This window comes from Athene noctua, chromosome 2 (genome assembly GCF_965140245.1).
Source record: "Athene noctua chromosome 2, bAthNoc1.hap1.1, whole genome shotgun sequence".
NCBI classification, from domain to species: domain Eukaryota; kingdom Metazoa; phylum Chordata; class Aves; order Strigiformes; family Strigidae; genus Athene; species Athene noctua.
The window spans coordinates 21,709,246-21,735,504 of NC_134038.1; the positions used below are offsets into that span (position 1 = coordinate 21,709,246).

Genomic DNA, 26,259 nt, shown 5'->3' on the forward strand with positions numbered 1-26,259 from the left:
GTTGTTTTTTGAAGACTTTATTATTTTTGCTACTGGATCATACGTACCTACACTTACAAATAAAAAAACCCCAAATTCAGTTCCAAAGTACACAGGGATGGCATTGCTAAAAGTCAGAGGTGTTGCATACTCTTATGCTGGACTTCAACTGGCTGCTTAGCTGAAATACCGTCTTTTTATGTATTTTGTTCTGGGTTGTTTCTTTGGATGATATAGGAACTAGATTAAATACGACAGTTTATGTGACCGTTCAGTTTGTGGTTTTGCTTTCAGATTTGTAGGATGAAAAATGCATCAGTAGGTCACTTTTATAATACCAATTTTTTTTATGAAAACAGGGTACAGGAGACCAAAAAATTGCAAGTAAAGGGTATTAATTGTGCATTAGTTCAGATTTTAATATCACAGAAATTATTGAATAGTATTTCGATATTGAATTAGTGGAGCAACCACTGTTCTGTTTAAATGAATGCTACTGTTTTTCATATAGGACCACTGAACACATAAAGAATCATACCAGAGGTGTTATGAAGCAGATTGCTCCACTGCTTTTGACATACGGAGGTACTGTCAGGAAAATATTCCTTAGCTTCAATAAAGAGAACAGTCTTCCTGGTTTCAGACCTTGACATTTTAAGTTTTAGTTCTCTAGGCTGTCTTAGACTTAGTTGTACTAGTGACCTGTCAGCAAGTACTCCCTCAAAGTGGAGGCATCCTTTGTGCTTATTTTCTCTTCAAACACTCCGCTTTCATTGAAGAGGGGGCAATGTTAACCTGTTCCTAAGAGCTTCTTTACAGCTTGTGAGATCTAAATCCTCCTTGAAAAACAAAATAAAACAGATATAAAGAAATTACTGCCAAACTTCTCCAATGATCTGGAATTTTATTCCATCCATATACATGCATAGTAACAACATTTGTTGAGAAATTATTTCTATCAGAAGTAGAACATTATCTTTGTGATCACCAGTTGCAGTATTGCTACTCTTATATTTAAATATATCTTATATATGAATTAGATTCATAATTGCAGCATTGAGTTTAGGGTTTTGTTTTAGACTGTGCCTTTCAAAAGATAAAACTGATTGATATGACCTCATTACTTACAATACTGCTTCCAGTAATTTTGTTCATTCTTTATAAAGTATTGCATTTAACAGCAAAGGTTTAAAAATTGAGACAGAGATGCATCAGCGAAAGAAAATACAAGTACTATACAGAAAAAAATTGCCATCTTCATTTAACGTACGTTTCAGATTAAGAAAGTGGACAGAAACATACTGCTACATACAAATGCAAAGCCTAATGACTAAGGTACTGTATCTGCTAAAATATAAAGTGCAAACCGAGCCCAATTGTTCAAAAAATTGAAATTTTAAGGCGAACTTTACAGCATAGTTGAAACTTCTTTGCAAGTTATATTTTAGCATATACATATATCTGCAACAGCATATAAGAAAAAAAAAATCAGGATACACAAGTGCTTTTGAAGCTATTTCTAAAATGCTTTTCTGTATTGTTTGCGACTATTTTCTTTAAAATCTACTATACAGTGCAAACCATATGTGCTACACAATAACTATACAATAACATTACAAATGACTTTAATATAAAGTTTTTAAATAAAAAATAACATAACTACAGCTATGAATACTGCTGGTAAAATAAATTAATATTTTTGAAAATGGCACCAATAATACACTTTACTAATGGACTGTAATGAAATTACACCTTCAAGTCTTCAACTCAGCAATAGTGAAATCTCCTGATTGTCCAGATGTAATTCAAACAGCTTTCTTTAGACTGTATGGAACAATATGCTAAACACAGGTACCAAAGGTGACCGATTGTTTCATTTGACATGTTCTGCTGCATGTGACGAGCAATAAAACTTCTTATGAGTTATAAAGTTTGAAAGATTGTTGAACTGGATGTCACACAGTCGGCAATACTTTCCACTGGTTGGGGCCTGGGTAGAACCATTCACGCCTTTAGCTATACTAGACAACTGTTCCTCTGCTGTAGGAATTGCTGGAGAGACATTTTCATTTGCAGTTAAGGGATTCTCAGAGATCCAAGAAGGAGACTTGTGCCCATCTTCATGTGGAGGATTCTGGGAAATGTTCTCTTGCTGTGGGTTTGCGGCAGGTCTTTCCTCCTGTTTTAGTCCCCCATTAACTATTACCATGCCTCGGTTTTTTGGCAATAGCGGAAGAGACTCTTTCTTCTGCACAGCACATCCATTTGAAGGCGTCTGGCCTTTAGGAGATTCACTTTCAGTATTTGTGCTTTGATCTAAATCAGTATTATGAATGACAAGAGAACCAGAAATGTAATCACTTGGCTTTATTCCATAATATGGAGAAAGCTGATCTGCTCCTTTAGCTTTCTTTATTGCTCCAGGGTAAAGGCATTGTGGAAGAAACAAATGTTTGTTTTCTTCTTTTGTAGCAATAAGTTGGGCAGCTTCACTAAAGACTTTTAGTCCTTGAAGTGTTGCTAAGTGTGTGGAAAATAAGTTTCCATTAGGAGAGGACTGTTTGGAGTTTCCATTTTTCTCACATTTGATTATGCTTCTTTCATAACTGACATCTGGGCTGTTTCTTTCACTTTCTGGGTTTTGAAACACCTTACTGTCGAGTTGTCCCAGGTCGTTACGCTGATGGGCAGTGACAGGGCAAAAATTCTGCTTGTGAGCCAGGTAGTTCTCTACCTTGTTAAAACTGATCTTGCATACTGTGCACTCATGGTAGTCCAGCAGCCTTTTGGGAGAAGCGGATGTCCTCTCTGATGGGGGTAAGCATTTTTTACTGAGATCTATGGGCACATCCATCTCCAAGCAAGACACAGTGGAGTGGGGAGTATCACACTTTGAAACTGGAACGCATTTGTTAATAGACAGTGATGTTTCCAGATGCTTCGAGACTATTCCTGGAAAGATATCACATCGTGGATGGTAGCATTCTCCAAGGCCCTCTGTTGACTCTTGAGTAGAGGTACAAGGATTGCCAAGATTAGCCACTTCTAGAAATCGCTGTTGAACTAGTGGTGGCCTTTGCTCCTGCTCTGGTAGGCACATCTCATACATCTTCCTTCGCTTCCGGGTACGCATCGTTCTCTGCATGGCAGGCACTTTGTTGGAAGCGGATCTCTTCAGTGGGGGATCGTGGCGAGTGGCACAGTAATACTGCTTGTGGACCATGTACGTTTCATGTCTGCTGAAAGTAATATTACAAGCTTCACACGTGGTCTTGTTAGGATCACTCTCCCCTTCTACTAAAGGAGCATTGGGATTCTTCACATCAGAAGGTTTGCCATTTACCTTCTCGTCGCCATTGCTTGCAGCTGACAATTTCTTAGATTGCGCTGTAAAGTCTTTTTCGTGACTTTTATTGTTTGGCCCGATCAAATCTAAAACATTGGAAGAGTTTATGCAAGATGTCTGAAGAAGTTGATTCTCTGGATCTGATGTGTGAGGAGCTGCATTCAGGATGTTTATAGAGCTTTGACCGTTACTGGGACTTACAGCTTCTGGCATTTTTTCTGGAACACTGGAAAAATCTGGTGACTTTGCCATCTGCTGCCATCGGCTGCTACAGTAATGCTTTTTGTGTACCAAGTAGTTGTCCAAATTATTGAATGTTATGTTACACTCAAAACATGTAGCCCCTTTGGGCATCAAAGGACTGTAAATTACAGGAGGATAATTGTTACTTCCATGCCTCAGTCTTCGATGGACCAATTCAGACATTTTGGCTAATATCTCTGAAGCCTGAGGAACCACAGTGATGTCTTGGGGAAAAGCAAACTGTGAAAGAAAAGGTCCCATAGGGAAAGAAGGACCAATATTAGGCTGAACTGGCGATGAAGCAAGCCTTGGACTGGATGGTTCAGATTTTATTTTAGTGTATGAAAAACTCTGCTTATTTGTGGCAGGCTGGGTTTCTGGCCTCTGGTTTGGAAGGAAAAGTGGAGCCTTTTTTTCACATTTATCAAGCTCTGTATCAGAACTTGCATCTTTAGTCTGCATGGTCTTTTGGCTCTGGGGAACATCATTTCTGCTCAACAGGTCCGTTGCTGGCTGTAAACCTTCTTCGTTTCTACTTGGAGAGTGTTCAATGTCACTTTCTCTCTGAATTTTGTTGCCAGAGACATGTAACTCTTGGTGCTGCAGTAGCTCCCTCTGAGTTTGGAAGCCAAAATGGCAGTGATTGCATCTAAAGGCAGCTTGAGTAAGATGTGAGAACAGGTGCTGATGAAAGTTAATCACTGAGTCTGCAGTGTAAGTACAAACTGTGCATTTCAGACTAGCACCAGGCGGGAGAAATTCTTCCATTTTCACTCCTATAGAAAAGACAAGTAAAATACAGAATAAAGTGACCGTTATGCCCTTCATGAAGTATACTGAAAAATCAGTTGCACAGAAGGTACAATCACAGTGAAAACAACTAATTTTCTTCTGATGGGATGGTATGAGTCAACCCAAAAATACTTGAATTGGTTCAGAACTTCTTTCCTTGAACTGCTAGAGAATATTCCAAGACTTCTGCTCTGCTTTGGAGAGCCTTAGTATCTGCATACATTCAGCAAAGATGAAGGGAAAAAAAGAACAAGGGAAAGGATAAAAATAGACCGTTCTTACTCTAAATGAAAAGGTCTTAGAAAATGCAGTTTTAACTAAACAAGACATAAGTTTCGCATACACAATTGCTGGAAATTTTGAATGCACAGAAAGCACATCAAGGTGAAGAGGCTCAAGGTTATGATGTGGCTTGAGGTATAGCCCTCAAACTCAAAGTGCCTGAAAGCCACAGACAGAGCAGAAGTAGCATTTTGAGCATTACTGATGCTCAGCTCTTTGCCTGCCTGAGTTCCCTTTAGTGTGGGAACGGGATACAGATCTATCTTCATCAGAAAGCACTGATAAGTTGTGTTCATCATGAGGAAGGAACTCCTCATCAAGGAGGAGGAAGAGTAAGATACAGCTTCACCAACATTTTATCTTCCACATGTAATGGCCGTAGGCAACTACTGCTGTAATACAACTCCTTTTCCTCATGAAATCACTACAGCTTTTCCTATCAAGAACAGTACATTAAAAGCCATCTTACTGCTGAAGCAAAACCCTCCATGCTTCATGGTATTTTGAAACTGAAAATGCTTTAAAAAGAAATAATACCAAATTTCTCTACTTCAACAACACAGATTCTGATTACCTGTTAGACAATAAAAAATGAAAAAAATATTGGTAGGGATGATATTCTGAATTTAAAATAGATATTTGCTCTGTCTACACAGACACACACAATATACCACGCCTTGGTCAGGTAAACTAGGATTGTGGTAGTTGGACAATATAAAGCTTTAAGAATATTGTGGCTCAGTCTGTGGGAAGTCATTCTTTTGTACCTGGAGGTCCTCACTTCTCCCCTAGCAATGTTAACTTCCACAGTTGTGAGCAACATTTGAATCTGACCTAGTCTTGGCCTTGGAAGCCAGAAGGGAGCCAAGGAGACACACAGAACTTTAATGAGCCCTTGTTCCCTGTCAGCCACTTTTTCACCCGGAGGTCGTATGAAGCTTTAGCTCCTCCACTGCCATGAGATGGTGTTTCATATGCTTCCACACCATGTGATACAGACACAGTGGAGTGGCTCTATGGACTTTGCATTTCAGCTGGGGGTCTGTACTCTGTGGTGTGGGTCTGCTGCAGCCCCCAGCAGGAACAGTAACTGAAGTTGAAGCAAACACAGCACTAGCTTAAAGGGCATTTGGAAAAGGAATGATTCATTACTACTCCAGAAGCTGTTATAACTTGTGATAATCTGCATAGAAAAATAGACAGACAGGATCTGAAAGAGAGTAAGAATGATTAAACTAACTGGTTTATGAGTAAAAAGAAGCAGAAGGCCTGAGTTTTAGCCTCTGATCTAAGAAATACCTAAAGACTCTTACTGGAAATTCAGCAGGATTTCAGACCTATATCTTTCAAGGAACATCGACGCTTATCTCTAGATTGCAATAAGACATGGTCACTCAGAGCTCGTGGCTGAAAAACCTCTTGACACTTAAGTCAATGGTATGTCACTAAATGCAAAGAGCTGAAGCAATCCTTCTTTTTATACAATGGCTAAGATTTCAGAATTTTCCCCTGCTTGGAAGAAATTAATTTGTTATCTTCCAAGAATACCTGTTTTTAATTACCAGGCTGTAAGACACGCTGGGCTGCATTCACCTGCTCTTGTTGAAGCTGTTTCTACTGTTCTGCTGGTTCACTGAACAGTGAAATATTTGCTAGGCGAGAGACAGAAAATGGCAATAGCCTGATATTCAAAGTTAAGGTCTGGAAGCACAAAAGATCTAACCTCTAAATGAATGGCTAAGTGTTGTCTGTGTTGTCTACACAAGGAAGTTTCTCAGCACTCTTCTAGTTCTGTTTTGTGTGAGGTACTCTTCCAAGGCAACATGATGCCTTCTAGATTTGTAACTGCTGCCCAAGTATCAGAGGTACATATTTCACTTCACCCAGTCCACAGAGTAGATTCCCACTCCCCCGGGAGTTTTTACACTGAAGCCAAATAAGGCTTTCTTCTGTGAATAAAGCACACATTAGTGTCTGTTAGACTGAACTTCTGTAGGGCCCTTCCCTCTTTCCAGACACAGCTCTGTACACTACACAGCTAACACACCCATAATCTGACACTGCAGTCTTTCTTATTTGTAGGTTTTCTCTGCTGCTGAAAACTCCAATGCAGAATGTTCTGCAAACTCATAACCTGTGCTTCCAGTCCTAAATCAAAACAAATTCAAGCATCAGACTCAAAGGACCTTCAGGAAGGGAGATAAAATTCCTGCTGAGTTCCAAATTTTTAATCTCAGGAATTCTGTAATCCCACTTTCTGTGTATCTGGTATTATAATGAACAACGTGGACAAAGAAAATACTATCCCCACTTTATATCTGTAAGTAGGGAAAAGAATATTGTTATGAAATAAGTGTCCTGGGAAAAGCACAGAGGTCTGGACACTGGTCCTTAAGGCCTCCTGCCTAAGAAGCCTACTCTTGGACCCCAAGATCCTATTTCAGCAGGACTTGCTCTCTTGTGGTGTGTATTTCTCCACTGAGCATCAAAACAGAGTAGGTAGAGATTGTAGTGTAGCAGACTCATGTTCAGTGGATAGAATTCTGAAGCAATTGAATCTCTCAGAAACCAAGCAGCAGCAACCCAGCTGTGTCTGGATTCCTGAGTACTCCTTCACCAGTAAAGAAATCCTTCCTGAATGCATGTATACACACATTAAGAGAGAGACAGCATTCAAATGAGGATTAGTAGATAAGAGAAATGACACTGGTTACCTGGGAGAGGTGCTTGGTGTAGAACACAGGTCAGATACTGTTGACATTTTGGCAGTATCTACACCCAGTGTTTGCATATATTTGGAGAGACATTGATCCACCGAGCGTCTATAGAGAATACTTTTTCAAATAGCTAAATCTAGAAGATGATACAGGAAAATACATAGTACTTACCACTGTGAGAATTTAGGTGCATTTCCAGAGCTCTTGCATTAGAAAAACTTTTGGTGCACTGTGGAAAGGGGCAAACACTGGATATCTGCTGAGCACTCTCGTCGTTCTCCTCTGACAGCTGAGGCCCCTCTCTTTGTCTCCCACTGCAGTAATACATGAGGTGGGCCTGCAGGTTCCTCTCGCTTCGATACCAAATGCCACAGGATTTGCAAGGGAATATGTCCTCTACAAGCAAATATAATCAGGTGCAAGTTAGCCAGGGTGCACTCAGTGCCAACCAATTAATACAGCTGGATTAATTCCCTTTACTTCCCCATTAAACACATGCTTCTTTAATAAAATATTGAAAACAGAGCCACAGGTTTATTAAAATGCCACTTGCAGGTGAGAGACTGAATGTGGGAGATGTTTCTTTCAAAAGAAGATTTTAAAAATAGTTACTAAAAAAAAGCTAGAAGTTTTTGGCATGTAATTATTTAAAAAATGAAATTAATCATTTTTTTGTGAATATGCAGTACTAATTCAAGAACTAAGCTGTATTTCCAATACATCACTACTCAATAGGTGACATCTTTCAATTGTGCACAAGTCTTTCCAGCACTGGGCCTTGGAATTTTTGAGTGCTAATTGCAGATCATTCTGAAGAATGTGTATTTTCAGAATGCTTATGCAGTTATTACCATAAAATTCTGTTGCTCTGATATCCATTCCTGGATATCTGTTATACATTTCCTTAAGATCCTACAGTGTTGAATGTAATATTGTACTAAGCAGCATGTTTATTTCCTGGGTTCCTGTTGTTATTAATATTAGAAGTTAAAATTTGTAATGTATTTTTGTCCTCTTGTTTTTGGTAAATTATTAATTTTCTAATTTTTGCTATGCAAAAGGGATATTTGCTAAGAATAATCCAATTTTTCATTTTCTTCTATCCCAAAGTGTCAGCACCTTCTCTAAGGGGAAGACAATGCAGAGGTTGCACAGAGTGCTTCCCAGCAGCAGAGGGAGTAGATATTTTGATCATGTACCGAAGGCTACATATTTTACTCATGTGAAGAGTAAAAATGAATACTGTGTATTTACACAAAGCAGATAGATATTTGGTTGTTAATATCCTGTCAGAAGGATACTTACGCAGTGCATGTTGTGTATCTGTCTCAGGACAAAACACCTGTTTGATCTTTCTGAAAGCTGAACTTGTCATCCTATCAGTAAGAACAAGAAAGGAATTCCAGCCCTTTAGGGTACATCTACACTAATAAATTAAATAGCGACAGGGTCCAGACTAGAGCACTGGAACTTGTTTGTATTGTTAAATCACAAGAATGGTCCCTTCCACCCTTTTGGCTTAAGCCAATTAACACCTTCCCCATTCCTGCATACAGTTCAGGAGTTACCATGTGCTTAGGAACATTCCCTGCAACTAGTTTGGACACTTCCCACCTGTTTTTGAAACTAAGAGAGGATAAAATTATGATTCCAGCCAGACTGTGTCAGCTGACCTCAGGATCAGAAAACGGGCAATTGCAGTCAACATCTTGGTCAACATCAAAAATCCCACTGACTTCAGAATGTAAAAAGCTTCTAGTGATTGTAATTAACTTAGTCCTGAAGAATGGCTGGCTGCTCTGAAAATACATCATGTGTAGCTGATGATGTAATTCATTATAATTCATGACAATTTATGTTTATTTCCAAATATTGATGTGTATAGGACAACTGCTCTGTTCCAATTCCTTTGGGTGAATAAAGTTGAAGACTCCGACCCAGTGAAATGCATGAGTCTTTTATTTGTTAAATATCTACAAATGCAGCCAAAATTTATATTGGTTAGTTGCTTCTCTGACTGCATTGCTAATGCTTGTCTACTTTTCTGCTCATGAACTTGCATAAAATATTTTCACTACTACCAGTTTCTATTTTTCACTTTGCCACTGAATAATTGTGCATGAATTCAAGACACAAACATCTAATGGAGCAGTTAGTATTTCAGTATATAACACTATTAAAACATTACTGATACAGCTTGCATAATTTGAAATGTTCATCTCATGTGAGAGCTGACATTTCAGCATTTGTTTTTGGCTTCAAACAGTTTTAAAAAATTGAACCACAGAGGTTTCCATAGAAGAGAAAGTCCAAAAGCAGTAATAGCAAATTCTGATATAGGCAACATGTCCTATTTGAATTCATTTGATTGTACTCCATCACAGAACTGAACTTTCTGATTATCTTAATGAATTTGACTTCCAGCCATCTTTATTTCCTATGGGCTAGATGGCCTGGACACTGTAGCTCCAGTTATGCATGGTGAATATGTGACTCCCATTATATACCATGCAGAGGAAATGCATCCGAGGAGTTTTGCATGGTGAGAGGATGGAATTCCAGGAAGAACAGTGCATAGGGATGGAATATGATGCAGAATAGATAAAGGCTACTTGAAGTTAATGTTTTAATTCTTTAAAAGCAAAATATTTCAATATTTCAATTTGTTTCAATAGATAGTTTCCAAATATTTCAGTGGATCAATTCAGGAAGTGCAACATTCAAGGTCAAGCTGAATAAGCCAAAGGTGATATTCTAATTTTGATTTTTCAAATAGAAAATATTGGGAAACATTAACACACACACACACACCCTACACACTTAATTTTCTAGGAAATGATTTTTTTTTTTTTCCCAGAGATCTAGCAAAAGAATGGTTAAGAGATGTCTTACTACAAATCTAGAGGTGCATTCAGCATATTATTGAACTCACATTTAGCTCGAGACTACTGAAGAAAGTGAATTTCACCAACTCAATAATGAAATGTGGAAACAGCCCTGTCTGGTCAGAGCAGAGGCAGAACTGGGGTGGAAAGTTCTGGACAGTGAAACTTCCTACTTTAGCAGCCTCCTGAGTTGAGAGTACACAGGTTACTCCAAGTTGCTGCTAAGCCTATATAGCAAGAGGTGATGCACTGTAACTCAGACTCCTCTTAGCAGTAGAAGTAGCAGTGATCAGCTTTCCAGGGCTCTGCAAAAGGCAGTGCTGACAGCAAAGGTGTTTCCAAAAATCTGATGCTATAGAAATATGACTACTTTGTCAAGCCCAGAGTTGGCCTGGTGTAGATTTGCACACAAATACATCATCAACTGAAACAAGTTGTGAATGAGTCTTTGACTTTTAGGCTAGGTAACTCCCTTCCTGGTGGCTCCCTAGCAGCATGTTGACATTGGTCTGCCCTAACTATGGTAACTTGGTGTTCACTTTATGGGCTTCTGACACCTTCTTTTGAAAAGGTCCTATACAGTGCTAATTGTTTGTTCTCTGAACAGGTATGTGAGCTCACAGGACCCCCACTGCTGCGGTGAAAATAAATGAACTTAGCTAAAGGGCTTGAGGTTGCTGCCAACTCACTCTCTGGAAGAGAGTACTTGGATGACTTGGCCATTTTAAGGTTTACCTTTTAAAACAAGCTAACAATAAATGTGTAGCTATGAAGATTGTTTACCCAGAAAATAAATAATTAATAATAATAATAAAAAAGGAATGAAATGTGTTACCACAAATATTTTAACTACTCCTGTCTGAAGAGCTTGAAGATGGTGTAACTGTTCAAGAGACAGTGTTACTTGGTGTGAGCCTGAGTGGCAGATCGTGTGCTTGCATGTCCATTCACGCCTGAAAGTGTGAAGTCCTCCATACTTCACTATCTAACTGCAGTACTTACAAACCACGGGAAGCATGGGGAAGTGCTCCAACATGGGGTCTAAATGGACAGGCTTACAAAGTGCTAAGAGCTAAGGATGTGCAATATGTCTAAGTGATGACTGGTGAGGAACCTGGTAGCAACTAACATATTTGAAGAATACTTAAGAGAGGAGGACGAGAAATAAGGCTGTATAAAGGTAAAATGCAGTAATAAGAAAAAGCTAAAGAAATGAAATTTAATTCAAGCTGAACTTGAGTCACTTCAAGGAACTGACTTATCATGTACTCATGCTCCTCCTAAGGACAGCACTTAATTATGTGCTGTAGTTTGTCCATGATAGGATCTATTGATATCCTGAGGATGTAAAAACACTCTTGGATAGCCATGTTGAGTGAAGATACCACAATAAATCAGGGCTGCTATAAGGTATGATCTCCACTGCATTTTGAAACAGCCACAGAAGAGATGTGTTCTTTCCTTCCACTGAGTATCATGAATTATTACCAGAAGCTGCAGCTGTAAGCAATGAGCTTACCTGAGCAGCAGGGGCTGGAGTTTGTGAGCTAACAGACCTACCTTATCTACTTTTTAAAGTTTCTGATCCTCTTGCCTCTGGGAGCAGATCACAGAACCTCCACACGAGGGCAGGTCAGATACTCTGGGTGAGGCTCCTGCAGAACCCACCTGCCAAACTGCCCTTCTTCCTCCTTTTATGTCTGAGAGTTCATCTGAGATGACGGGGGAACAAAAGCAGCCTTTGAGCTGTGGGGTTTAAGTCACGTTGTTTATGTGGTCCTGAATTCACTATCTCTTCATTAGCTCTTCATATGTGCCTTAAAGTACTGCTGTTTTAAAAAAAACCCACCAGAGAATAGTATTCATCACTTACTGTTCACAATAGCCGTAGGCAAAATAGATGCCATTGCAGCTTGTTGAGGGAGCAATTGTATCGAGTCCAGCAGGCGTGCAGGATACATCCCTTCTGTGAGAGTCATCTGACTGGCTGCTTGCAGCCTTGAGTCAAAATCTACAACAAAGGCAATCAGCTCTGCACCCTCTGAGATGGCCTTGGTCGTGGTACACCAAAGCTGCCCTCCTACAGGAAACGTAAAAGCAGAAAGATTTAATTGACTATATTAGATTCCAGAACTTAAAACATCAGCGCTGTATCTTCACACTCTTTTTTAAAATTTCCATGGCTTGTTCAAGGTAAAGAGGCAAATAATTTTTACTGTCTTCTTTCTATCAATATAGGAATTGTCAACGTATAAAGATAACAATTTGAGAATACTTTTCCTAACTATTTGCAACATGAATATTCATTTTATTTTTTCATTTTGTTTCCTAAAAGGCCAGCATTAGGAAAATCAATATATATCTGAAAATGTTTTTATTTGACACTTTTCTCATAATTACTTTTCACCAAACTTCCTGTATTTTTTTTTTCATAAATCCAAGTTTGTTTTATTTTGAATACCAAATCACAGCACAATAAAACCAAACAGTTGCAAGAAAGAAATCAGATTTCCTCTTAAGGGCGTTCTTCCCCTCCCTTATGTTTGCCACCCTCTTTCTCTAAAAAATCTTCCCTTATGTAATATTCTTTGTAACATGACTGCTTTATCTCTGCTTACACTGACTGAACTTCCTGAAAAGAAGATATGCCAAAGATCTGTTTCATAAAGGCTTATTCAAATAAAGGTTTGTTTAAAAGGGGGGGAGGTGGAAGAACTTTCATCAAACAGTAAGATACACTATAGCTCTGTGCTGCAAATGTCACGTGTAGTGCATTAAAAAGAAAATTAACTATGCGAGTACATCTACTAATGTATTTGAATGCGATAGTGAATGCTCATTTATTTAACATGTTTAGACAGGCAAAGCACTTATATTGTGTTATCTACACTCTCAGGCCTAGATACATATCCAATACAGTTATGCCTGAAATAATGTTGCATACTTTATATGTTATAAAGCTTTTTTTTCCTCAGGTTTTGTATATATAGAAAAAGCTATATGTTGTATTCATTAGGCAAGCAAAAACTGTACTCGTTTTGATAAGTAATATTGCTGTGTTTATCTTTCGGCATAACTGCCTTTTCAACTGCACTTCATTTTTTTCCCCTCAAAGAGATTATAGTTTTAAAACAACTTGTTGCAAAAATCTGGTAGAGGAGATAACAACAGTGTATGATATGCCACAGCTAAATGGAAGAATTAGGACATTGTTTTAGAGAAATCTTGGACAATTAATTAAACCAGTCTATTAGCTTTCAAAGATGAGCAAACAAAACAGCATCAGTGACAATGTGTTTCAGTGGAAAAATAAAGCTAAGCTTCCAGACCTCAAAGTGGTGTAAACGTTTCAAAGCAGAAAAGTGTCTTTGTATTCACCCTTTGGTAATATAGTACTTGAAGGTGGCTGCAAAGTTTAAAAAAAATTTACCGTGATGGGACCAAAGTATACTAAGGTTTACTACCCTCCAAAATTACAGCATTAAATAGTGCAAATCTGAGTAATTTCCTCTAGAGAACAAGGAGATGAAATGTGAAGATAGTGCCATAAATGTCTACAAATGCATAATCCTAATGTCCAAGCAGGAATTCAAACATTTGAAGAGCACAGTCTGACTTATAGCCTGATATAAAGTCAGGAGTAAATATACAGTAGCCTTCAGAGTTAAACTGGTACAAAACCTGTTCAAGAGAGAACCAGGCTAAATACCTTATCTACTTAATTAGTCTCGTAGATAAAAATACATGATACACATGCTGCAATTTGAGAACCTGAAACTGAGTACTCTCACTGCAAACGTCACACAGTTAATTTTCTGGGAGGAACAGGGCTTCCATTATTAACATACACTTTACATTATTTATATACAGAAGGTGTAATAATCAACCGACATGTTCTAGTTTATTTTAATACAGAAGAGATCTTCCTAGACTGTATTATTAACTGAATTTCTTAATAAAATAAAAAATGAGTCACTGCAGAAGAACCAACTGAGACTTTTTCTATCCCAGCAAACATCTTGACATGCTGTACCCTTGGGGGGAAAAAAAAAGTGTGGTTGATTACTGGGTCTCCAGCTGCAATCAGTCTGGATCAGCTAAAAGGCTGACTCAGTCTCCTGGTGTTAGAGCTCCTCAGGGTGTTGACTCCTGTCCAGCAGTAGATTAAACTCGGACAGCTGAAGTGAGCAGTGACCTCGGCTGCCTGCTCCACCCAGCTCCTGCAGGCTGTCACACCTACGGCAGGCACAGCTGAGTGTGATGTGTGACAGCTTTGGAAGAACAACAATCTCTAGCTTGGCTTACTAAAGGAAATCAGAACTACAGAAGTTTTATCCACTCCTGCATTTGAAAACAAACCTTCAGCCCATCAGGATTCAGATCCAAAAATTACATCGTTGTTTTCTTTCATCCCACTGTATAGAAAATGAAGCATTTAACTCATCATGACATATATGTCCATATTTTCATCAGTACATGATACTGTGTCAAGTTAAATGCCCAGATGAACTTCCAAATGATGCATTCTCCCAGCTACAGGACATGGTACGGTCCCCTCTTGTCCTATGCTTGACTGCACAAGGTAAGGCAATACCTGCTGTTTTGAAAGATGTAAACAACTTCATTCGCCTTAATGTAGTGAATGCAAATATGCTGGGCTTCACACACAGTGGGAAAAGAGTGGAAGAGAAGTCTTCTTGAACCTTCTACTGTACAGTCAGGGAAATGGCGTGCGGAGAACCTGGCAGAGGCTTCCAAATTTAACAGGAAGTTCCAATCATGACTACCATATGAATTATTATGCTGTCTAGACACCCTTGCCAAGGATGAGGACTTCCTTACAGGTGGTGGTTATAAAACAGGAAAAAAGCTCTTGCTTCCCACAAACATCTCCACAAGCTAAGACACAACTGACATATACACAGCAATTTTTCAGGAACACAGCATCTTTTCATAAAGCAAAAGGCAGTGTTAATGACCGATTTTCAAAAGGATAAGGAAATCTTTGTCAAGTACTGGTGGCAATGGAGAAGTAGATAGGAAGATGTTTGCCTGAAATACTTGCAAAGACATGAAGATTTCATAAGGAAACGTAAAGGCCTGTTATTTATGTGAGATGAAGTTACGATTAAGATGGATAGAAATGTTTTAACCAACTGTTACTTTTGTCAAAAAAAAAGCATTCAGGATGAACCGGTTCTAACAAAGCTTTACCAGGCCAAGTTTCTCAGTCCCAAAACATATGCAGTCATCACAAGAAGAGAAAGGAACCATGTCCAGATAACCTCTAATAGGGATGAGTGACTGACAGTGCCTCAGAAATGAAGTCAAGGTTATATTATTTGGTTAGAAGGCAAGACAATGGTAGACTGGTGATTTTGGCCCTCTTCTCACCTGTAATGAGTACACTGGTCGTACATTTATACTGAAAAGGGTCTTACTGGTTTTACATGGTGGGGTAAGAAAAGTCTTACTCTTGTTCTAGTGCAGAAGGGAAGTTTTTGAGATACCAGAAGGCTTTGCGACATTGGAAAGCTGTTTTCTCCACAAATCTAGTTCTGACTCTCTGAAATTGAAAATAAGCTTCTTGAGCCTGCAATATATTGTTTTATATCTGTGGTTAAACCAAAGAAATTTATGTGACACATGTATTACATAGGTGTCAAGTAGAAGAGAGTAACACTATCTGTAAACACTATGTATTTATTTGAATACTTCTTCTAGTTCTCATTGAAAGGAATTAGAAAGGCTCATTTAATAATGGAAAGTTGGGAAAGTTAAAGAATATTATCTTGTGCAAACTAGAGCAAAAAATTACATTCCAACTGCATTGGCATGAATTCCTTATCAAATGACATCAGGCACTGAAGCAGCTATCTGATACCTTCAGAGTTTCTACCAAATGGGAAGGCTATTTCAGGATTCTCTTCTTTGTCTGCATCTTTCACTGCAAATATTTCTGCTGCTTGAAAAAAAAATCCAACACCCTTAAATAAATATAAAAAAAATCCCAACAAACCAACAAACCAACTTTCTATGCAAAGGAAAAAGTAAGGTCCTGATGTTCCTGAAAAACTGTGGACTTACTGTTCTTTGTAATGTTTATGATCAAGATTCTTGTGCAAACAGATCTGGTTCCTAACAGGAAGCTTATAAATCATACTCATAATTGCTGTCAAAACTGCAGTGGAGTGTACTGCAAGTTTTGATAATAAAGAATAGAGTCACAGTTCAAACTTGATTACATTTTGGAAATTCATGCTGCTCTTACAAGAATCAGTGGTCTTAAATATCTTCTTCTCCTGCCAAATTCTTCACTTGCACTTTTTATTATTTATGAAATCAGTGTCTGCACAATGTCATGCAGACCTCTGCTGATAAACTCTAATTAAGATTAAGACAAGCCTTTTGGAAAGGATCCCATCATTAGCAAACATGATAAACACAAAAATACTCCCTACTTGTCAACCAGGAGCAATTCAGTAACCTAACAGTATTATCTGTTGCTAGGCTACAGAGCTGACAAAGCTTCAATTATATTGTATGGCCATACCTATAGAATACTGTATAAGCAAAATGTATCTAATATAAAAGCATTTAACTTCATCCATGCTATCTGTAATTCATGGCTTCTTTCAATGGAAAAAATCAGGTTAATAATTACATAGCATGCTGGAAAAAATCTTAGCGATGTGTCATGTTTGCACAATTTTTTCTAATTTATCTCTATGATTGATAGACATTTGCTTTGTAAAAATAATAAAATGCAAGCAATGGGATGCTGTAAACCACAAGCGCAACTACATCTGGGCTCATCAAGATATGGAACCACACAGTATAAAAAATATATAGCAAATTGAACCAATTAAATCATATTTAGATGCAGTAATACTCTATCTTCTGTATTCAGAATAAGGAGCACTGTAGTGATAGATATGCATGCTAATACAAAACTTTATTTTATATAGGACGGACAACTAAAATACAAGAGAAACTTGCCTTTTTTTTTTTTTTTTTTAAACAGCCATTCTTTTTTTTCTTCTACATTTGGATTTTTTTTAAACGAAGTGACCTCTTATTATCCTATTTGGAATCAGCAATTTTCTCTGAAGATTTAACCAAAGCTATGGTCCTTTACCCATTTTGACTCTCAGAACCCTACCTACAATGGTGGGGTTCTTTTTTTTCCACTTATTTTTTACAGACCTTAAGGAGTGATCATTTGGGATCTGTGGGTCACACTGCCCTATTAACTCCACTGGGAGAAAAGAGCTTCAAAATAAATGGAACCATAAAGAATTTGATTCATACCAGTGCTCTTAGGAAAAGTGACTTAAGAAAGCAAGTAGCTAAAAACAGTGTTTCCACTGAGTACAGCTGTTTCATGGAAGGAAGTGCAGCTATTTTTTTCACAGATGAAGCATAATGACAATATAAACCTATATTCAAAGGCAATTCCTGTTTTCCCCTCTTTAGTATCAGTTGGTTTTCCTCGCTGAACCATTTAAGTGTAATTTTTTTTACGCAGAAATGGCATACATCTTTCACAAAAGTTTAAGAAATCAATGGCAATTTCTATTAAAACCATTTTTCAGTGCCAGTTAATTCAGAAGTACTACTTTTGTGTAGTAAAATTTGGACTTACTGAATCTGATTGTGTTGCGGCAACAACATAATAGCCCATTTCCTGTACACACACCTTTTTGCAGGAAGGGTCAAAAGACTATCAGAATTTATTTAAACAACTGACTGTTACTCTTAGCAACTTCCAGGCACCATCAACTGAATTAAACCTTCCTCTTCGAATTGGAGAAATATTCTAATTTGTAAAAAATGATGTTTTTTAGTAATGGTAATGGGGTTGGAGTTAATTTATTATCTTCCCTCCTTTGTTGCACAGGTTAAGCCTTTAAGGAGAATTTGCACATCACAATAGGATGGTATCTTCATATTTGGGTTCCTCCTGCTTCTCACCCATGGGGTTGTGACGACTCAGCATAATGAATGCCATTTCAGTGCGGCACAAGTTACTGGGCAGATCTCTAATTTTTGACATGAACAAAGTCCATATATCTATACGTAGACACATTGTTTAATAAAAAATTATAATTAATTCAAATCCAATACTGTTGAAATTTTTGACAGTAGAGTGGTACAAGGAACAGAACTTATAAATTATGTGTGCCCCTTCTTTGAAAAATGCTTTGGAGGTTTCTTTGTGCATTGGCAAATACAGTAGGAATATGAGGTATTGTGTGGATCCTCCTGCACAGCACCTGATAAAAGAATAAAGAGCTGTGACATATTCTTAAAACAATAGAGGAATTAAAGAGAAACAATGGGCCAGCTGCTTCATTAATACAATCAAAAGAGAGCCCAGCACAGAGGAGTCCAGATAATTAAGCACTACTCTTTTAGACCTTTTTTCTATAATAAAATTGCTAAAAATTTATTAACTACTTCATAGTTCTTAGATAGATCTATGTACTTGTTTATTTAGGTTGATTAATGCCTTTTCAGTATTCTACAACATGCCAACTCATGGTTCATACAAGTTTTTGAATAAAATAATGTAAGAATAAGTGATACGGATCTGTGGTATATACAGCAATAAATCAAAAGCATTTTGTGAACAGTCTTTCCAGTTGCTAAATAATTCTTTGCATTTTTCACATGCGTACACAAAATATATACTCTGCACAGCATTTTTGCTATTCACGTATTTTAATGCTGGGGTTCCAACCACGTCTGTGAAGTGTCTCAGAAATGACCCCTGCAAATTCAGACTTCCCAAACGCTCACAAAAAATAGTTCTAGTGCTACATTAAGATTAATGAGATGATTTCCTAGCATCTTCTATCATTTTTCCTTGTTTACTGATCAAAGGAGATTGCCAAAAGATACTTGACCTTTAATTTTAACTAAACCATTGCATATTATAAACCTGCAGTGTATTGACTGCAAAAAATGTAAACTCTGTTGTACTCTATAGACCAACACAGTGGACAAACCAGTTCTGTTGCTACGTTTTCTACTACCTTTATGTTCAGCATAAAATATAGAGCCTGCTTAATTTCTAACTCGCTGAACAAACTGCAAAATAAAGGAATTGCAACAATATTTTTCAGAACAAAACAACAGAATACTCAGCTTAAAGGCACTAGCCAAACTGAAAGAAGACGGCTTTAAAATCCCTGCATTCTGAGATACAAAATGTCTGACAATAAACAGGAAAGAAAAATACTCCTTCAGAATATAGCTCTTACTCCCTGCACCTGAGCCTGCCAGAGCTTTGGGCCTGACTTCAGCTTAGACATATGCTGACAGGTGACTGGTTTTATCTGAATAGATGATTTTATAGTTAAAACTGTCAGGTATTACAGAGCTGATAAACAGAAAAATACTAAAGGAACTTGCCGGTCCTAGAGGAGTGACCTTCCAGACCTGGCATCTCTGTGTCAGTATAAGGGGTAGGTCTCTCCCTTGCTGCAGTACAACTGCTAACATCATGATATGTATTGCAGCAGCTCTTGAATTAATACTGCAAAAATCTTGATCATCTGAACCTCAAATGAAGCACACTGTTTCTGAAGAGCAAGGAGTATAACAAACACTAAGATTTGATCTCTTATTTTTTCTGCTGTTGTCTGCCTGCTTTTTGTTAGTTTGAGGATTTCTGAGAGTTTCCTCCAATTAAATGTCTGCATGTAACACTCAACAGAGTTCTGTTAGGTAAAGAAGCAAAATAGCTTAGTGCTCCGAAAATATTCACAGGAAAATAATGTGGTAATTTTATTTGCCATTTTCCCCCCTGATAGAGCTGTCACAGCTTATTTACCACAGGGGGAGACAGTTAAACCCATATCCTTAGAAGTTCTATGCATTTAAGAGGCTTATATATCTCTTCTGGGACCCTCGTTCAAATCCTGGGCTAATCAGAGTGAATACATATCTTTCTATTAGATGGCTCTAAAAGTCTTAGGTGATATCAGTTCCTGGTGGACGACAGTCCACAGTGTAAAACTATTAAATGTTTGGCACAAATGGCAATATTTATGGAATGAAGCTGGAAACTGTAATATCCTCCCACATCACAAGAAGTTAAGTCTGCTGCTCAGAGGTTGAAATTAAAGCCTGCCACAAATGCTAAACCTGTTATATTTCCTTAATTCAGCATAAACTCGAACAAAGAAGTCGAAGGGGTTCTTTCACTAGTTTAGCAATTTCTTCTGTTTTTTTCTTTTCTTTCCAAATTCCTCTGTTTTGAATGGAGTGCTACACCTTTTCGACATCTGAATTGGGCCTCACTTGACTGTTATTTCAGAATTTACTAATCCTTCAGAAAGGAAATGATAAACAGCTTGAAAAAGAACGAAAACCCCTTGCTGACATCGCCCACATTGCACTCCCATCACCACTGCAAAGGAGCTAAGACTTATTGTCGCAGCAAACTCATCTCCCCTTTTACTTTTTGCAGGATCAGTGAATGGGCATTCTCCAAAGAGCTTCCCAGGAGACATTACCAGGTGACCCTCACTGCTTCCCCCAGCTTTTGTGGATGCACCAGGTTTCAGAGAGAGAAAATGGACCGCTGAAACCAACTACTCTGAAGCAGGGCTTTGGGTACACACATTCCTACAATCCCCGCTTCCCTACTAGCACAGCTGTAAGGTGACCTTTTTGGAGCCTTACAAACACAATCATGCCTGTGGATTGTCTTTTCAGAGTTATTTTGTGAGACTGGAATGCATGAAAAAAGGAGGTGATTAAACGAGACAATAGATATGCTTTAATGGCAACTCTTTCTTACAGAGAAAGCAGAAGTATGCTACATCTTATCAATGGATTTTCTGCTGTCCTGCACCTGCTGTTGTAGGGCTCATTTCTTGCCCCTGGGCAAATGTAGAGTGAATGGCAAAGGTACCTGAACGGGAGGATTATATAGAGGGAGCGGGACGGATAGGTTGTATTTGTAAAGGAAATAAACACATATAAATAGAAGGACAAACAGGGAAATTATAGAATGGCAAAACCAAAGTAAAAAAAAAAAAAAATTGGCTATGAGACCTGTTGTTTATTCAATACAGGGGCCTCGCTCCAAAAGAAGCTCAAGGCTGTGTGTGAAAGAAAAGCCATATTTTATAATGAACAGGAGCTGGAACATTTAGCTGTGTGCACTGTAGCCCCAAGAAAACAGTTGCTATTGTTGACGGTTATGTTGGACCTTTCCTCATGTTAATGTTCAGCTCGTGGGCTGAAGTTCAGGAACTAGTTTACCTCAGCTGTAAGGACCATGGAAGCAAAGTAACACTTCTTGAATCCAAACAAATCTTGTTCCCACTTAAGCCATTAGAACACTTTACACTGGCTTTGGTGGAAACAAGCCTGTGAAAAATCAGTGGCTCTCTTACTAAACGGACAACTAAGTGAAAGGCATTAAAAGTAGATTTCATGTTTAATGTGTTCTAAAATGTAAATCATAGAAGCTACAATAGGCATTTAATCCAGTCTTTTCGATTTAAAAAGTACCTCATTTTAAAAAAAGCGCCACCACACACACACAAAACCCACACCAAAACCCCAGATTTCCTCCAGATGTGTTAAACTCCAGATATTACAGTTTTGCCTTTGGAAATAGAAGCTAGAAGTAAAAAGGAAAATTTATGATGACAAAATCATTTCCACCTTCGAAGCTATATACAATGTCCAAAGTAAACAAACACTGTAAACCACTGCCAGTCTACTGTTTAGTTCATCTAGTAAGAGAGACTTAACAGCAGAAAGCAAATCCTGTGATCACCACGGCAAAACTGAGCTACCTCTGGTCACAACTGAAATAAAAAAAGATTATGAATGAGTAAATAGTTAAGACTAAAATGGATTAGCAATTAAAGAGGATTCTGTACTGATGATTTCTTCCTAAACAGGCTTAATAAGAAATACCAGTTTACTGAGCATCTTACAGGTGCATAGGAGCTGCCATTCTGCCTGCCTGGTCAGCATGATTTCTAAATGGCCAGGAAAGAAGTGACTGTATACCCAAAGGCAAGCTGTCAAAATTCAGACTGCAGCTGATAAACTGATTACAAAGCTGCTTAAGACTTTGCTTGTAAACAAAAGCATTTATCAACTAATAATTTGCAATAAACTGATGTAACTCCCAGCTGAGCCCCAAACTGTAATTGTCTTTACCATCTGCCTATTAAAATACCATTCTTCATCACCAAGCAGGAGCAGAAGGGAGAGAATCTCCAACAACTACATAACTTGCATGCTTATAAATAATCTGTGAGCATTTCACACGTTCATTATGATTGCCAGGTTTTGTATACTTCATTTTCTCTTTTTGAGAAGCAAATAAGTGCTGTAAAGTGGCAGAAAAGAAATTAATAAATACCGCCTGGTGCAAGAAAAAATTATGTAAGTTCATCATACTCTGCAGTTTCTTAATTTTTTTCTCTTTTTGCTACTCCATAGGAATATCATGATGGAAGCCCCCTCAAGCACAACTTTGCAGATTAAACTCTCACTTTCTTTTCAACTTGTCAGCTTTCATTACCTTTCTTTCTTATGCATTCACTTTTTACAGCTGCTTCAATGGGAAGCCAGTTAAAGCATGCTGGCTCCCCAGGGGGGAATCTGCCAGGGTCTGAGGGATTCTGCAGACTCCATGGACTTCTACAGGGTCACCCTTAAGAGCATTTTGCCTATCTCGTTGAGAGGCTTTCTGAAAATTAAGTGAGTGTATATGCTTTTATTTTCTAGCTATTGACAGCCTTAGTCCTGAGAAAGGTGGTAGAGTTTAGACAAAGTTCAAAATTAACCAATTCAGAATGCTCTAAAGCTGATACACCCTGAAGGAAGAATCACTGTTAAATGCCCAAAATATTCAAGTATGAGGGGAAGAAAACAGGAGAATTGATACTGTGCAGAGAACAGCAGTCCCTCAAGATGTGCATTAAAAATTGAATTTAACAGAGAACGGTACTATGATTTAGTGCGATGCACTCGACCAAATATTTCTGCAATCTGCACTCTCAGCCACCCACTGTTCTAAATGCAAGGCTGTGACCAGAGACTTACAATTAGTTTACCTCTTCAGAAATATCTGTACAAAATGCACAGATGCTTTAAATGCAACTTGATTTCTCATTGACTCTCCAGATTCAGATTTAAATGATCTATTTAGCTGAAATGAGGCTTTTCATGTATTTGGAAAACATTTTAGGTCATCACTAGGAGGAAAATGGGGATCTAAAAGAAAAAGGGTAAGATTCCTTCTGTTAATTGATTGTTGACCTGTTAATTGTATTGAAATGCAAGAAATTAGAGAAAATTACAGAAGCAGTCTCATTTTCTTTGGTGGTAATCTTCCTCTATCTCATAGTGCCTTTGTCTGACCCTTTGTTAGGACTAGTGTTGCCTGCAAAACACCACCCCATTCCCAAGAACTGAAAAAAAGAGATCAAGTCTCAAGACAGTTTGGGACCTATGGACTTAATTGTTTAAGATACACTCAAGTTAATTATGCATTCAAACTAAGGATATTTTACCTGTATATAATTATGCATACTCATAAATATGCTGGCTGAACTGGGTCTCTGTACCCCAGTTTGTATCCACAGTACTGGTACTGGATCAAAACATGGGTGAAATAGAGGGAAAAGTGAACAACAGGATGCATAGATGCAGAAAACACATGCATTATTATTTTTTTTTTTATTAATGCTGTAAAGAAAACTTGTTAAACACTAAGACATGGTGATAAAAAGCACCTTTCAAACCTCTGTAGTTAAAACTCATCATATAAATTACCTAGGAATTACAAACTAAATAATTTGGTAGGGTGAAATCCTTAATAATGACAATGCTGAGTTATAAAGTTAGAATAGTCACAGTTCTAAAGAGTTATGTAACAGTTTTGGGTTTTTTCAAATGGCCATGAATAAAATATTGGAAGACCCTAAACTGGAATTTATAATTTATGGATGCCACACCAAAGGTAATGCCATTGAAATATTACTTGTAATATCCAGAACATTATTTTACATTTCTTAAGTTCCTTAAAAAAGTGGCAATTATTTATGCAAATAGATCCAACTATGTGATTGATACAGTAAGAGCTTTATGAGACCAGATCGGATTTCGTACCGCAGAAAGACCTGGACAACCCACGCCACCCCTCTTGCACGCCTGGTATGTGAACGGAAGCGAGCAGCCCAAGTCACCAAGCCACCCCCAACGACCTCACGGGACTACCGAAGGACTCAGCTCGGTGCCATTTTTAGCGCTTTTCCTCACGCCCGGTGAGTCCGGCTGGAAGCCGCACCAAGGGCGGAACTCCCCCTCAGCACCGAAGCCCGGGGCGGAGCTGCCGTCCCACGGACCCGGGCGCCCTTCTAGAGCCTTCCCCGCGCCCCGCCCCGCCCCGCAGCGCCCCTGGCGGCCGCGCCCCTGGCGGCCGCGCCCCGTGGCGCCTCCAGCGCCGCCCCGCCGCCAGCAGATGGCGCTGCCGGCCCGCCGCCGCGCCGCCGGGCAGGGGGGCGGCAGGGGGCCGGCGCCGTTATTTATTTAATTTTACACAACGCTGCACATCTCGCCGCCGGGGCCGATAAAGCCGGGAGGTGTCAGGAAGTTGGATTAAACCTTTTCCACGCGACCCTCTCGTGCCCGCCACTTTCCCGACGTTCGCCCCGTGCTTTTCCTGTCACGACAAAGCGAGGTGCTGCCGCGACGGAGGGTGAGGGGGTGCGACGGTGAGGGAGCACGGCACTGCCCCGGCCGCGCAGCGGAGGTGCGCCCTCACGGGGGACATGCCCCCCCCACGGGGGACGCCGAGCGGAGATTTAAATACACCGCCGGATTAATGTGCAAAACAAACAATATGTTTTAAAATGTTGTTCAGCTCGTTTAAGGATATATTTAGGGAATATTTGCCTTCTCCTGAATATCATACCTCTGGGCTCTTAAAAAGCAGAAAAGCCCCACAGGGCATTACTTGCTGGTCCCGTGGTCAGCACCCCTGGCAAACCACACAGCCCCGTGGCCCGTTTGGTTCACTCTAGTTAGACAAAAACTTTCAGAAAAATGAAATCCCGCCGTAAATAACACATCTGCACCAATGCATTTGTTGCCACAACTGCTGCTGGACAGACTATGGTGAATGCTGAAACCCTCAGAAGCGTGAGTTTTGGAGCATATCTGGGCTGTGACAAGCAGGTATTAGACTGTGTCAGCATAAGCCCCCCTCCTTCTGCTTAAATCATTTTCCTGCAAAACTGGATAGTGCAAAGATGCAGCTAAGACTGGAAATTATCCAACTCCAGCAACTTCATAATATTTCTGTTGCTGAGCAAAACCAGCATTCCAGCCCGCATGACTCCCACTGAAACACGTGGGAACCGTGATGTTAAAAGTTTGTGGAAACCTTTGAACACTTATCTCTGTCTCGTGAGAGTAATGAAGAAATTTGATGTCAAGCATGCACTGATCCCTGAAGAACTATCTGGCTTTTGGAGGAGCAGGGATTACACACTGAGGTGAAATTCCGCTAGCCCCGCAGTGCTGGCATGAACCCGTGTCCCGGCTGGCTCCTTCTTAGAACTGCATAAAATCTTAAGAGGAACGGTATGAGGCTACTCTAAGTAAAGGGGTCACAGAGATTAAAGAAAAGTTCTATTAAATATTTGGGATGCTCCTGGGAGCAGAAGATTTTTACCAAGCAGAATGGAAGAACTGGCAGCAATTACCTATCAAACCTCTCAGACTGCTTGGAAATCTACCCTGCTGTTAAGGCCGTTCTCATGCTCCCCCCACCCCCCCGCCGCCCCAACCACCCCATCCTTACACTTCACTGACCAGTCCTATTGGACACTAAATGTTCTCTACTACCTCTCTACCTTTTAACCAGGACAGAGTATAATGAACAACTTGGGATCTCTCTGTGGTATGGAAACGGAGTGCAATCTGGCACCATGGAAAAACACAGTTCATCATTGCCTAACCTATGTATAAC

The 26,259-nt window shown here is 39.1% G+C and overlaps 1 protein-coding gene across 5 annotated transcripts in view; it reads right to left on the reverse strand.

Moving 5' to 3' along the window:
* Positions 1-862: 862 nt before the first annotated feature.
* The window catches only part of ZFPM2 (zinc finger protein, FOG family member 2), a 315,049-nt gene continuing 289,652 nt past the window's right edge, over positions 863-26,259 (reverse strand). For all 5 annotated transcript variants that reach the window (XM_074898551.1, XM_074898548.1, XM_074898549.1 and 2 more), the window contains 3 exons: positions 12,118-12,324; positions 7,531-7,755; positions 863-4,344 (listed from right to left, as the gene is read on the reverse strand). In XM_074898551.1, coding sequence (XP_074754652.1) covers positions 1,853-4,344; positions 7,531-7,755; positions 12,118-12,324 — 2,924 coding nt within the window. In that variant the 3' untranslated portion in view covers positions 863-1,852. The remainder of the gene's footprint in view (positions 4,345-7,530; positions 7,756-12,117; positions 12,325-26,259) is intronic.